Source organism: Salmo salar, chromosome ssa25 (assembly GCF_905237065.1).
Source record: "Salmo salar chromosome ssa25, Ssal_v3.1, whole genome shotgun sequence".
NCBI lineage: Eukaryota > Metazoa > Chordata > Actinopteri > Salmoniformes > Salmonidae > Salmo > Salmo salar.
Window position 1 is genome coordinate 11,192,084 of NC_059466.1, and position 13,417 is coordinate 11,205,500.

Sequence of the window (13,417 nt, forward strand, 5' to 3'; positions counted from 1 at the left end):
TAAAACTACTCCCGCCGTAGTTGACCATTTGTTTACACTTTGTTCAATCATGTTACCTCATTTTCTAGCTTGCTAACAACCTGGTTACTTTACCGACACATCTAAACATTTGGGGTCACAAAAGAAAGGGGGAAAGAGGGATAGCTTCTTCAGGAGATCAATGATCATAGCGATAAATGAATGACAGATCTCTTGCATGTCGTCATCACAGGCCTGATGTTTAGAGAAACATTTTTGATTTTACACAATGTAGAAACCTAATATTACACAAATGACTTTGTAAAATAACAGGTATTCGTATTAGCATTTTAGCTTTTATAATAAATGTTTGTATTTACAGTGTTAGGCTACATGTCAGTTTCTACATGTGCTTCAAAAGTAGCTAGAATTCATATAGACCCAATATAGTATCTCAATCAATAACGAAATAAGACATGTATTTTCTGTCGCTTCTAAATTTCATGTGACGTTCCTAACTTTTTTTTTTTATTTAATTGGGAGCACCAGTGCAGCCAATTAAAAACGTTAATTTAGAGCCCTGATTGGGGGTTTGGCTAATCTTCAGACTTGAACAACTAATCCTCGTTTAAGGAATTATCCCTGCTGAGTTTGACTCTCTCCGAACATTCCCTGAGTGTGAAGGTCTGTCTGTATACAGCTGACTGCTCGTGGTGTAGTGCGCTGCAGAGGGAGTGTCGTGTGAGAGGCGACCATTGCCTCCTGGAATTTCACTCATCAACATCCACTCAATTCCGATGAGAATCTATTTCCATCTGTCAACGCAATGGACCCGCATAGTCAATGGATTTCAATTTGCTGCTCTGACTTGACCGCCGTCGTCTAGAACGACTTCTCCGCAAGCAAGGAACGCCGTCCGCAAACGAGGAACGCCGTCTCTCCAGGCCGTAGCCTACGCCGCAAGAATGGGGACGGTGCTTTCCATATCTCCAGCATCTAAGAAGGAGGCTATTCTGGATGACAGAAAAGAGGGTGACCACGTAATCAAAACGGGGAGCGTAAAGAACAATTCCATGTTTGTCCCAGTTCTCACATTGAAGAAACTGTTTACCACATCGACCAAGAAAAATAGTTGTAAGAAAGTCAACCCGAACGCCGCACTGGTGAACAACAGCCACGTAGACCAGGAAAATAATGAAAATAACAAGAAATCCCAGCAATCGAGTACGGATGGTAAGAAAGCACCACTAGCTGTACCAGTGCCGGCGGTTCCTACCCAAAGTCTTGAACCTAACCAGCCCCAGGTCCCCTCTGAGAATGAGACGCTTTTGCCTGTCCAAACGCAACCTAGTAAAGTAGACCTCTCGCCGAGGCGTGTGATTATCCAGGCATCGACCGGGGAGCTGTTGCGCTGTCTTGGCGAATTTATGTGCAGGAGATGCTGTAAAGTCAAACTCACCTACAATGAGGTCATCCTATGGTTCCGAAATGTCGACCGAACCCTTCTCCTCCAAGGCTGGCAGGACCAGGGATTCATTACACCTGCTAACTTAGTCTTCGTCTACCTGCTCTGTAAGGAATCGATACCCGATGATATCGACAGCGCATCTGAACTCCACGGTATCTTCCTGCTCTGTCTCTATCTATCCTACTCGTACATGGGTTGCGAGATATCATACCCTCTGAAACCATTCATGATTATGGAAAATGAGGATAATTTCTGGGATTGTTCTATGAGCATTATCAATAACACGAGTGCCAAAATGTTGCAGTTAAATGCAGACCCGCACTTTTTCACGGAGGTGTTTCAAGAGCTAAAAGATGAAGGCGAGTCGAGGGACAAAGACTTGGACCGTTAAATCAAAGGAGAGCTCCGATGTATGTTTCACAAAACCGCTGAAATAGTGGTTTGAATGTAATATTCAACAGTTTAAGGCCTATGCCTACGAGATTGGATTCTCCTAATCTAAAGTGAATATACATTTCTAAGACATTCGTGTTGACTTGTACCAGTGAGTGTTAAAACTAATTGTATTGCGTAACCACGGATCAGTACATGCATGTTGTATTCTAAATGTAGGCCAGTCTTCTTTTGTACACTTCTGCGAATACTGTAGGATAGTCACAGGGACTCCGTGGATCAATGGAATGTCTGCAAATGCATAAACGTGTGGGTAATCTGGACTACTTTTATAATTGCCTTGATGTTCACTTATGGAGTTCTGTTGGGGGCAAAAAAAATAGCAGTATTTTATGCGTCGAGAGGTGGAGCTATCCAAGGTACTGGCGTAGCCTTTACGCATCGTAAACCTATGCTAGCACTTAGGACATAGAAGGGAATGCACAAAGAAAGAGATTCTTTAGCATAATTTGTGCCAATTATCACAATATTAAACACTGTGGTTTACATCATATTTATTTTTTTAACTATTATAGATTGTTTCCATTTGAGAAAAATATATATTTTAATTTAAAAAATAATTGTTGCCATTTTGTTGATGTACTTGTTGAAGTGACAAAAAAAATCTGTTCTAATGGTTTATTAATGTAATTTACCATATTTGTGAACTTGTAATGGTGCAATAGTTACTGGTCAAAGCTGGTGGTTGTTTTCAGCATTGTAGGTGCATCTCTCCAATCTACTGTTTCTCTGTGGCTCAGTGCTCTGCATTGAAACATTGGAGCCTGAAAGAAGCCCCTGGCAATGTCATGTAACTGTGTTTATTTAAACTAGTGCAGCATTCGCTAACAGTAAAGCATTTTACCTTATTTAGTGTCATGGTAATATGCTAGTGCTTGAAGGAACTGGACCGTTACCCCTACTAATTGCTTCGGAAGATGGGACTTTTCTCCGACATCTGATGAGCCGCCATGTTCACAGTTAGCTGATCTGTTACTGTGGCTCATTTGCATATGTTTTATCATACATGGGTTTCACTTGCACAATTGGGATTATGTGCTCAGTCAGGAACCACTCTGGTATAGCACTCATTTCTGGAGAGCTGTTCTCAAACATAATATAACGTAAACAATGCAATGATACACTAGTGAGCTGTCAATACTTGTCTGTGTTATTGCTGTGGAATTAAAGAACTTGAAGTAGATTTTGCTGTCTGTCAGTTTGTGTGTATATCTGAGAGAGAGCTGGCCCTAGTGCTGAAAGGAAAACTCTTGCTGAGGCAGTGATGACCTGAAAGGCCTCTCATCCACATTCATGTCCTAAGCCTTTAGCTGTGGGCTATTTGCATCCTTGTTATCCACTTTGTACTGTATTAAGCAACCTGTAACACATGCCTACATATGCTTAACATAAATGTAACATATAGGCTACTACAGTATCATAACATTAGGGTTTTGGTGAAATAGTCTTAAACTATTCAAAGGATTTTACACATTTCAAGAGGGTGAAACACTGATACGGACATTTTGGGCTATTCGACACCCAGTTAACATACTTGGTCTTTAAAGATTCCTATTTAATTTTGGAAATCAATTTGGGTCAGGAAAAGATGAGTTTTCACTTAATATTTTATTTCAATTTAGCTTTTGGAAAATATTTCCTGACCCACTTTTCTCTGAAATTTCGGAGTGAATCTTCATGAGACTGTGTGGCTCACATGAAACAGGAAGCAGTAGAGTTCTACTTGGAGTTTATAATCCAGGGCTGCATCCCAAATGCCAACCATTTCCCTATATAGTTGACCTACAGATATAGGGCCTTAATTTGACCTATACTGTCACAGAAAAATGATCCTTCAGCAACAGGATTTGAACATTTAGTCCGTAATGTTGCTTGATCGTGGTTAGGCAACTGTCTGGCCAAAAGTAGGCTACATGAAAAGTGCAACACTGTTAATATAACTGTGTGTTAGTGTGGGTTTTCATTTAATTTATGTGAGCCTATACCTTTGACCAAGGCCTTGATCAAAAGTAGTGCACTATATAGGGAATATGGTGCCATTTGAGATGCAGGCCAGGTCTGATGGCTGGCTGGTTCATTCCTCTCCTCCTTGTCTCTATGGTAACCAGTGGATTACTGAATGACTATTGGCCACATCATCACATCAAGCAAGCGTGGGCTGAACAGCAACAATGCAGACAGAGCCATACTGTAGAATCAATAAGGACACTCATTCACAGTGTCTGAATATGACATACATTTACATTTTAGTCATTTAGCAGACGCTCTTATCCAGAGCGACTTACAGTAGTGAGTGCATACATTTCATTTCATGCATTTTTTTTTTTTGTACTGGCCCCCCGTGGGAATCAAACCCACAACCCTGGCGTTGAACACACCATGCTGGCGTTGCAAACACCATGCTCTACCAACTGAGCCACAGGGAAGGCCTACATGACCCATATACTGTACCCACTGGGCACAGACATCAATTCATCATCTATTCTACATTGGTTCGACGTAATTTTATTGAAATGATGTGGAAACAACGTTGGTTCAACAAGTGTGTGCCCAGCCGGTAGCCTTACATGTGGGCGGATATAGGCCACATGAAGCACATTAAGTTTCTCAAAGCTTCTTTATCTATCATACTGACATACAGTGCATTTGGAAAGTATTCAGACCCCTTTACTTTTTACACATTTTGATAAGTTACAGACTTATTCTAAAATGGATTAAATCTTTTTTTTTAACTAATCAATCTACTCACAATACCCCATAATGACAAAGCAAAAACAGTTTTTTTTAAAATGTTTGCAAATGTACTACAAATAAAAAACAGAAATACCTCATCGACATCAGACCCGTTGCTATGAGACTCGAAATTGAGCTCAGGTGCATCCTGTTTCCATTGATCATCCTTGAGATGTTTGTACAACTTGATTGGAGTCCACCTGTGGTAAATTCAATTGATTGGACATGATTTGGAAAGGCACACCCCTGTCTATATAAGGTCCCACAACTGACAGTGCATGTCAGAACAAAAACCAAGCCATGAGGTCGAATGAATTGTCCGCAGAGCTCCGAGACAGGATTGTGTCGAGGCACAGATCTGGGGAAGGGTACCAAAAACTTTCTGCAGCATTGAAGGTTCCCAAGAACCCAGTGGCCTCCATCATTCTTAAATGGAAGAAGTTTGGAACCATAAAGACTCTTCCTAGAGCTGACCGGCCGGCCAAACTGAGCAATCGGGTCGTAGTGCCTTGGTTGGGGAGGAGAGCAAGAACCTGATGGTCACTCTGACTGACACAGTTCCAGAGTTCCTCTGAGAAGATGGGAGAATCTTCCAGAAGGACAACCATCTCTGTAGCACTCCACCAATCAGGCCTTTATGGTAGAGTGGCCAGACGGAAGCCATTCTTCAGTAAAAGGCAAATGACAGCCCGTTTGGAGTGTGCCAAAAGGCACCTAAAGGACTCTCAGACCATGAGAAACAAGATTCTCTGGTCTGATGAAACCAAGATTGAACTCTTTGGCCTGAATGCCAAGCATCCCTTCTGGAGGAAACCTGGCGCCATCCCTACGGGGAAACATGGTGGTGGCAGCATCATGCTGTGGGGATGTTTTTCAGCGACAGGGACTGGAAGACTAGTCAGGGTCGAGGGAAAGATGAATGGAGCAAAGTACAGAGCAATCCTTGATGAAAACCTGCTTCAAAGCGCTCAGGACCTCAGACTGGGGCGAAGGTTCAACTTCCAACAGAACAACAACCCTTAGCACACATCCAAGACAACACAGGATTGGCTTCGGGACAAGTCTCTGAATGTCCTTGAGTGGCCCAGTCAGAACCCGGACTTGAACCCGATCAAACATCTCTGGAGAGACCTGAAAATAGCTGTGCAGACACACTCCCCATCGAACCTGACAGAGCTTGAGAGGATCTGCAGAGAAGAATGGGATGAACTCCCCAAATACAGCTGTGCCAAAACTTGTAGTGTCATACCCAAGAAGACTCGAGGCTGTAATCGCTGCCAAAGGTGCTTCAGGAAAGAACTGAGTAAAGGGTCTGATTACTTATGTAAATGTGATATTGCAATTTTTATTTTTAATACATTTGCAAAAATGTCTAAAAACCTGTTATGTTGTATTGTGCGTAGATTGTTGAGGGGGAAAAATACTATTTCATCAATTTTAGAAGAAGGCTGTAACGTAACAAAATGTGGAAGAAGTCAAAGGGTCTGAATATTTTCCAAATGCATTGTATGTTATCTGTAAAGGATACCTAACACATGATGCAGAATGTCATTGTAGTGGTGCTGAAGGATTTCTTGGTGGTTCCGCCATCAACCAACTCCTCTCGGTGTTCATATCAACATTGATTTCTGAGAGAAATGGCCTGAGAGAGAATTTCAAGTCCACATGATCTACACTTCCATAAATTCCCTTTGACCTGACAATTAAAGTGTTTGATCCTGTGCTATGTGTTACGTGTGGATCATCTGGACCAACTACTGAGAAGGTCAACGGAACCTTTCCTTTGTTTCTGCAACTACATCCCCTTAACAAGCAACGTTTGAAATATGTTCTACTCTCTTGTGGCTTTGAGCCAGTGACTGTCATCAAGGAGTGACATTTCTATATACTAATAGTGTTCTTCAGTCCCTCTAGTTATGTCTATATTACCAACATTATTTCCATCGGCAACTAGCTGTTAATACTGTAGCGATCCTCGTTATATGATCCATGTTGCAATTCCCACCAAGTGGGTTAACTCTATTGGTGTGATGCGTATGGTGTTTGCCTTTCATGCCAGCAACCTCACCTTCCTGTCCGCCGTTTGCTACAATACTGTCGTTTGATCAACACTGTAATTAGACAAAGTAAGCTGCTCTCTAGATCTCTATTACGTACACTGACACGGCATCAGACAGTGGTGAATAACAATGTTGTGCTGACCATAATTAGTACAATTACACGCCTTTTAATATTCCTTCGAGCGTGGGATTATTTCCGACCAGCCATTTACACCTTGAAACATTTCCATTTTGTGTTCAAGGGTAAAAATAATCTGTACTTGAGCATGATGTCTATAAGTAGTCGAATCATTTATGTCATGTTTAGAAGGGTTTATGACCGTTGATACGATGGGAATATATGTTGTGTTTATTGACATCTTAAAACGGAAGTTGATTTGCTAGAGGTGATTGTGGTTAGAGGTATGACCTAAATGCAAAGTTCAACCTTGTGGAAACTAAAGTGGAACAGCGAACATGAAGGATTATGTGCTATTTATTTTCTTCTCAACTTACTTTAACTACACTCCTAATCTGTCAAACAAGATTCTACCTGCATGTAGCTGCAGTCGACAAGCTACGGTGTAGGACACCACTCAGCTGCAGCTATATGCAGGGATCTTAATCCATTTTAGCCCAGCTTACAGGGAACGGGTTGAGGTAGGAGATCACACTGTGGGTGGCAGAACATGTAATTGTGTATGGTGGTTTATACGACACAGGTTCATGTTGTTTCCTTATGAGAAAGATGGCAGACATTATTATTTTTTTTTGGGGGGGGGGGGGTTTCTCAAACTCCCTCTGCTGAAAATGCATGATTACAAACACTTTCAGAAATGAAACAATGCATAAACAAGAATAGTGATCATTAAATAAAATAGCACACGTTTAACTTTGCTCGGGTAATTGCGTCCCACCTAGAGTATCTAGTCGTTTACGTTAATAGACGACTGGCAGAGCAGAGGACACACGGGGAAGAGGCATCTTTCTTGATGAGAAAAAAATCACACGTAGGCCTTTGGCAGCCCTATCTTTTCAAAATGCTTATGTCATCCAAAAGAGATTTAGCAACCGTTTACCGTATATTACATTTAAGCATCAAAGTACAGTATATCAGTAGTTTGATTTCATCTACACTTTGACTTGCAAAATCTCAAAGGAATGAAGAACTGGGTTAACAGTCAAATAATCATCTTGTCTCTCCCTCTTCTCCTCTGAGGCAGTTATATATAGATAGCCGGTAGGTGTGCTGTGTGACTGAACTCAATAATACCTCACCCTGGCTGGGAGTTAGTTAGTCACTGACTGGATCACTTCAACACAACAGGCACAGCACAATGACTCAAGCCTCGGGATAACACCTCCTCGCAGACAGAGTACTGAGGTACTTAGAGTAATAAAATGTTGAAGAGCATCTGAAAAATTTGAACGGGTTTACCATGAAATCAATGGCACGAATGAGCAGGCAGTGGATAGACATTCTGCCCATTTCTAAACTTTTCAGTTTCTAAAGTTTTTGGGAGACTTTTAAGTTGAGCCTGGTGGATCCATTAGTGAAATCGCAAGGGACAAAAATGAAGAATTCATGTTAAAATGTCATTTCTGGCCAACAGCAAATAGACAGAGACAATGTCCCATAAATAGATTGTGCAGGGAGGGATAAAGGAAATGCAGGCATATGAAGATTATTCCTAATATTCTCAGTTAGTGTGTTGATCCTGTTGTGTACCTGTTCTTGTTTGCTGTACTTTCTCATTCGCACCATGTAAACCCTGATCAGGGAAAACAATTCCGCACCCACCTGTGTGTTATGTAAGCAGAGGGATGCTGGATTCTAGCACAGATAATGTGGAGATCAACTCCAACGTAGACTGTCTATCTTAAGAACACAATACTGTTGCAACTCACCTAGGTGAATTTCCAATACAAATGTCTAAGCCCCAAAGGTCTAGCCAGGTCAATGTACTAAATGTACAGTACCAGTCACAGGAGGTTGGTGGCACCTTAATTGGGGAGGACGGGCTCGTGGTAATGGCTGAAGCGGAAAAAGTGGAATGGTATCAAATACATCAAACACGTTTGATGCCATTCCATTTACTCCGTTCCAGCCATTATGAGCCATCAGCAGCCTCCACTGGTACCAATACAAATTATTCAAATGGCGCCGGAAAAGAAAGCAGACGATTGTGTTTTTTTGTTTGTTTATTTGTGTTGTTTGTAATGTATTTTTTGACTTATTTTGTACATAATGTTGCCACTACCGTCTCTTATGACCGAAAATAACTTCTGGACATCAGGACTGCGATTACTCACCACGGACTGGCAGAATCCTTTTTTTCCTTTAACGAGTCTGGCGAGCCCGACGCGAACGATATACTGCTTTCTCGGGAACAGGCCCGGATCCCTGTGATTTGCATGAAGAGGAGGCAGAGAAAAAGGGGCCAGAGGGCGGGCTGCCCTCTGAGAATTCGTAGGCGATTGAATAAACCCCCACTTCCTTCCATTCTGCTAGCAAATGTGCAGTCTTTGGAGAATAAAATAGATGACCTACGCACAAGATTAAACTACCAACGGGACATTAAAAACTGTAATATCTTATGCTTCACGGAGTTGTGGCTGAACGACGACACTATCAACACACAGCTGCCTGGTTATAAGCTGTACCGGCCGGATAGAACAGCAACGTCTGGTAAGACAAGGGGCGGCGGACTATGTATTTTTGTAAATAACAGCTGGTGCACAATATCTAAGGAAGGATATCTAAGAGTATCTCATGATAAGCTGTAGACGACACTATTTTTTGTAGCTGTTTACACACCACCACAGTCAGAGGCTGGCACTAAGACAGCATTGAATAAGCTGTATAAGGTCATAAGCAAACAAGAAAACGCACACCCAGAGGCGGCGCTCCTAGTAGCCAGGGACTTTAATGCAGGGAAACTTAAAGTCGTTTTACCAAATTTCTACCAGCATGTTAAATGTGCAACCAGAGGGAAAACAACTCTAGACCACCTTTACTCCACACACAGAGACACATACAAAGCTCTCCCTCTCCCTCCATCTGGCAAATCTGACCATAATTCTATCCCCCTGATTCCTGCTTACAAACAAAAATTCAAGCAGGAAGCACCAGTGACTAGATCAATAAAAAAGTGGTCAGATGAAGCACATGCTAAGTTACAGGACTTTTTTCCTAGCACAGACTGGAATATGTTCTGGGATTCCTCCGATGGCATTGAGGAGTACACCACATCAGTCATTGGCTACATCAATAAGTGCATCGATGACGTCGTCGCCACAGTGACCGTACGTACATACCCCAACCAGAAGCTATGGATTACAAGCAACATCCGCACTGAGCTAAAGGCTAGAGCTGCCGCTTTCAAGGTGCAGGACTCTAACCAGGAAGCTTATAAGAAATCCCGCTATGCCCTCCGACGAACCATCAAACAGGCAAAGCGTCAATACAGGACGAAGATTGAATCGTACTACACCGGCTCTGACGCTCGCCGGATGTGACAGGGCTTGCAAACCATTACAGACTATAAAGGGAAGCACAGCCGAGAGCTGCCCAGTGACACGAGCCAACCAGACGAGCTAAACTACTTCTATGCTCACTTCGAGGCAAATAACACTGAAACAGGCATGAGAGCACCAGCAGTTCCAGAAGACTGTGTGATCACACTCTCCGCAGCCGACGTGAGTAAGACCTTTAAACAGGTCAACATTCACAAGGCCACAGGGCCAGATGAATTACCAGGACATGTCCTGCGAGTATGCGCTGACCAACTGGCAAGTGTCTTCATTGACATTTTCAACCTCTCCCTGTCCGAGTCTGTAATACCAACAGGTTTTAAGCAGACCATCATAGTGCCTGTGCCCATGAACACTAAGGTAACCTGCCTAAATGACTACCGACCTGTAGCACTCACGTCTGTAGCCATGAAGTGCTTTGAAAGGCTGGTCATGGCTCACATCAACACCATTATCCCAGAGACCCTAGACCCACTCCAATTTGCATATCATCCCAATAGATCCACAGATGATGCAATCTCTATTGCACTCCTCATTGCCCTTTCCCACCTGAACACCTATGTGAGAATGCTATTCATTGACTACAGCTCAGCGTTCAACACCATAGTGCCCTCAAAGCTCATCAATAAGCTAAGGACCCTGGGACTAAACACCTGCCTCTGCAACTGGATCTTAGACTTACTGACGGCCGCCCCCAGGTGGTAAGTGTAGGTAACAACACATCCACCACGCTGATCCTCAACACAGGGGCCCCTCAGGGGTGCGTGCTCAGTCCCCTTCTGTACTCCCTGTTCACTCATGACTGCACAGCCAGGCATGACTCCAACACCATCATTACGTTTGCCAATAACACAACAGTGGTAGGCCTGATCACCGACAATGACGAGACAGCCTATAGGGAGGAGGTCAGAGACCTGGCCGTGTGGTGCCAGGACAAAAACCTCTCCCTCAACGTGATCAAGACAAAGGAGATGATTGTGGACTACAGGAAAAAGAGGACCGAGCACACCCCCATTCTCATCGACGGGGCTGCAGTGGAGCAGGTTGAGAGCTTCAAGTTCCTTGGTGTCCACATCACCAACAAACTAACATGGTCTAAGCACATCAAGACAGTCATAAAGAGGGCACGACAAAACCTATTCCCCCTCAGGAGACTTTTGGCATGGGTCCTCAGATCCTCAAAAGGTTCTATAGCTGCACCATCGATAGCATCCTGACGGGTTGCATCACTGCCTAGTACGGCAACTGCTTGGCCTCCGACCGCAAGGCACTACAGAGGGTAGTGCGAACACCCCAGTACATCACTGGGGCCAAGCTTCCTGTCATCCAGGACCTCTATACCAGGCAGTGTCTGAGGAAGGCCCTAAAAATTGTCAAAGACACCAGCCACCCTAGTCATAAACTGTTCTCTCTTCTACCGCATGGTAAGCGGTACCGGAGCACCAAGTCTAGGTCCAAGAGGCTTCTAAACAGCTTCTACTCCAAAGCCATAAGACTCCTGAACACCTAATCAAATGTCTACCCAGACTATTTGCATTGCCCCCCTCTTTTACGCTGCTGCTACTATCTGTTATTATCTATGCATAGTCACTTTAATAACTCAACCTACATGTACATATTACCTCAACTAATCGGTGCCCCCGCACATTGACTCTGTACCGGTAACCCCTGTATATTGTCTCGCTATTGTTATTTTACTGCTGCTCTTTAATTACTTGTTGCTTTTATTTCTTATTCTTATCTGTATTTTCTTTAAACTGCATTGTTGGTTAGGGGCTCGTAAGTAAGCATTTCACTGTAAGGTCTACCTACACCTGTTGTATTCGGCGCATGTGACTAATACAATTTGATTTGGCTTGAAACGTATGATACAATACGATGGTACGCAGAATCAATGGGCTGCTGCACATAACAGTGGTCTCTTTATGTATGCGGTAGTGGAAACAGGGCTCTAAAGTGCAACCAATTTAGTCGCATTTGCAATTAAATATTTTTTATAATTTGGGAGCACTGAGCAACTATGATTGTTTTGTTGTTGCAGATAATAATAATTGGAATGAAAAGGCTACTCCATACCGTTGTTTCTGAGTGCCCTAGAGTGCAAATTTGTTAACGTCATGGTGGCACCATTACTACATCAAAAACGGCTTTCTTGTTTACCAACTAGGTCAAAAGATTTTCATTTTACCTTCATAAACCATGTCGTGGGCCGTTCTAAAACTACTCGTGCGTTGTTAACCATTTGTTGAAATTTTGTTCAGTCATGTTACCTAATTGGCTAGCTAGCTAACAACCTGGTACCTTTACCAGTAGGCTATATCCAAACATTTGAGATCACAGAAAGAAAGGAAAAGGGATACCTTCTTCAGGAGATCAATGATCATAGCGATAATGAATGAAGACACATCTCTTGCATGTTATAGTGACAAACCTGAAGTTTTTAAAGAGACAGTGTACAATTTCCAATGTAACGCATCTCAATAGGAAAATGGTGCTTTTACACAACGAAGAAACCTAATATTCTGCAAATGACTTTCAATGGCAGGTGTTCCTATCAACATTTTAGCTTTTATAATAAACTAATGTATTCAGTGTTACCTATTAGTTTCTTGTGCACAACATGTGCTTCAAAAGTAGCTCAAATTCATGTAGGCCCATAGGCAGTATCTCAATCAATTTAAAAAAACATGTTTTCTGGTGCTCCTAAATTTCATGTGGTAATCCTAACTTTTTTAAGTTGGGGGCACCAGTTTTACCAATGAAACATTTTCATTTAGAGCCCTTAGTGTACATATTTTGGTAGTTTTAAAGAGTTTATATCAGCAACCGTCTTGCTTGCGATCCATTCTTCTTTTCATCCTTTGAAAGTGCATTTCATAATACGTCTTGATAGGGAAACTTGTTTTAAGTAGGCTGCCTATAGTGTGAGAACAGGAAGAGAGAGAAACTGAGATCATGTCTTTGCCTCTTGTTGGCCTGGCAATGTGCGGACAGAGGGAGGCGAGGCAGGGGATTTGAAATGCGTCTGGTGTCTCGAGCGCTGCCTGCCTGCCTGCCTGCCTGTCTGCCATCAATAGATGACGGGGTCCCTGGTGGCTTTATTGATATGCAGGTCACACACACACTGCTGTGTTCTTATCAGCCTCCTCACAATATGCAACCATGGAGGAGGCATTCTCTACCTATGACATCAAATTAGCTCCACAGACAGAGAGTGGTGAACGGTTGTTCC

General features: G+C 42.7%; 1 protein-coding gene across 1 annotated transcript; it reads left to right on the plus strand.

Annotated features, from left to right (window-relative positions):
* Positions 1–545: 545 nt before the first annotated feature.
* On the plus strand, positions 546–3,062 carry cdk5r2b (cyclin-dependent kinase 5, regulatory subunit 2b (p39)). The gene has a single exon (XM_014173058.2). The coding sequence runs from the start codon at positions 924–926 to the stop codon at positions 1,815–1,817; it is 894 nt and encodes a 297-aa protein (XP_014028533.2). The 5' UTR covers positions 546–923; the 3' UTR covers positions 1,818–3,062.
* Positions 3,063–13,417: the final 10,355 nt, after the last annotated feature.

Bases quoted from the DNA above. Each gene is read 5' to 3' on its own strand.
- cdk5r2b (XM_014173058.2), top strand. From the start codon at position 924: ATGGGGACGGTGCTTTCCATATCTCCAGCATCTAAGAAGGAGGCTATT.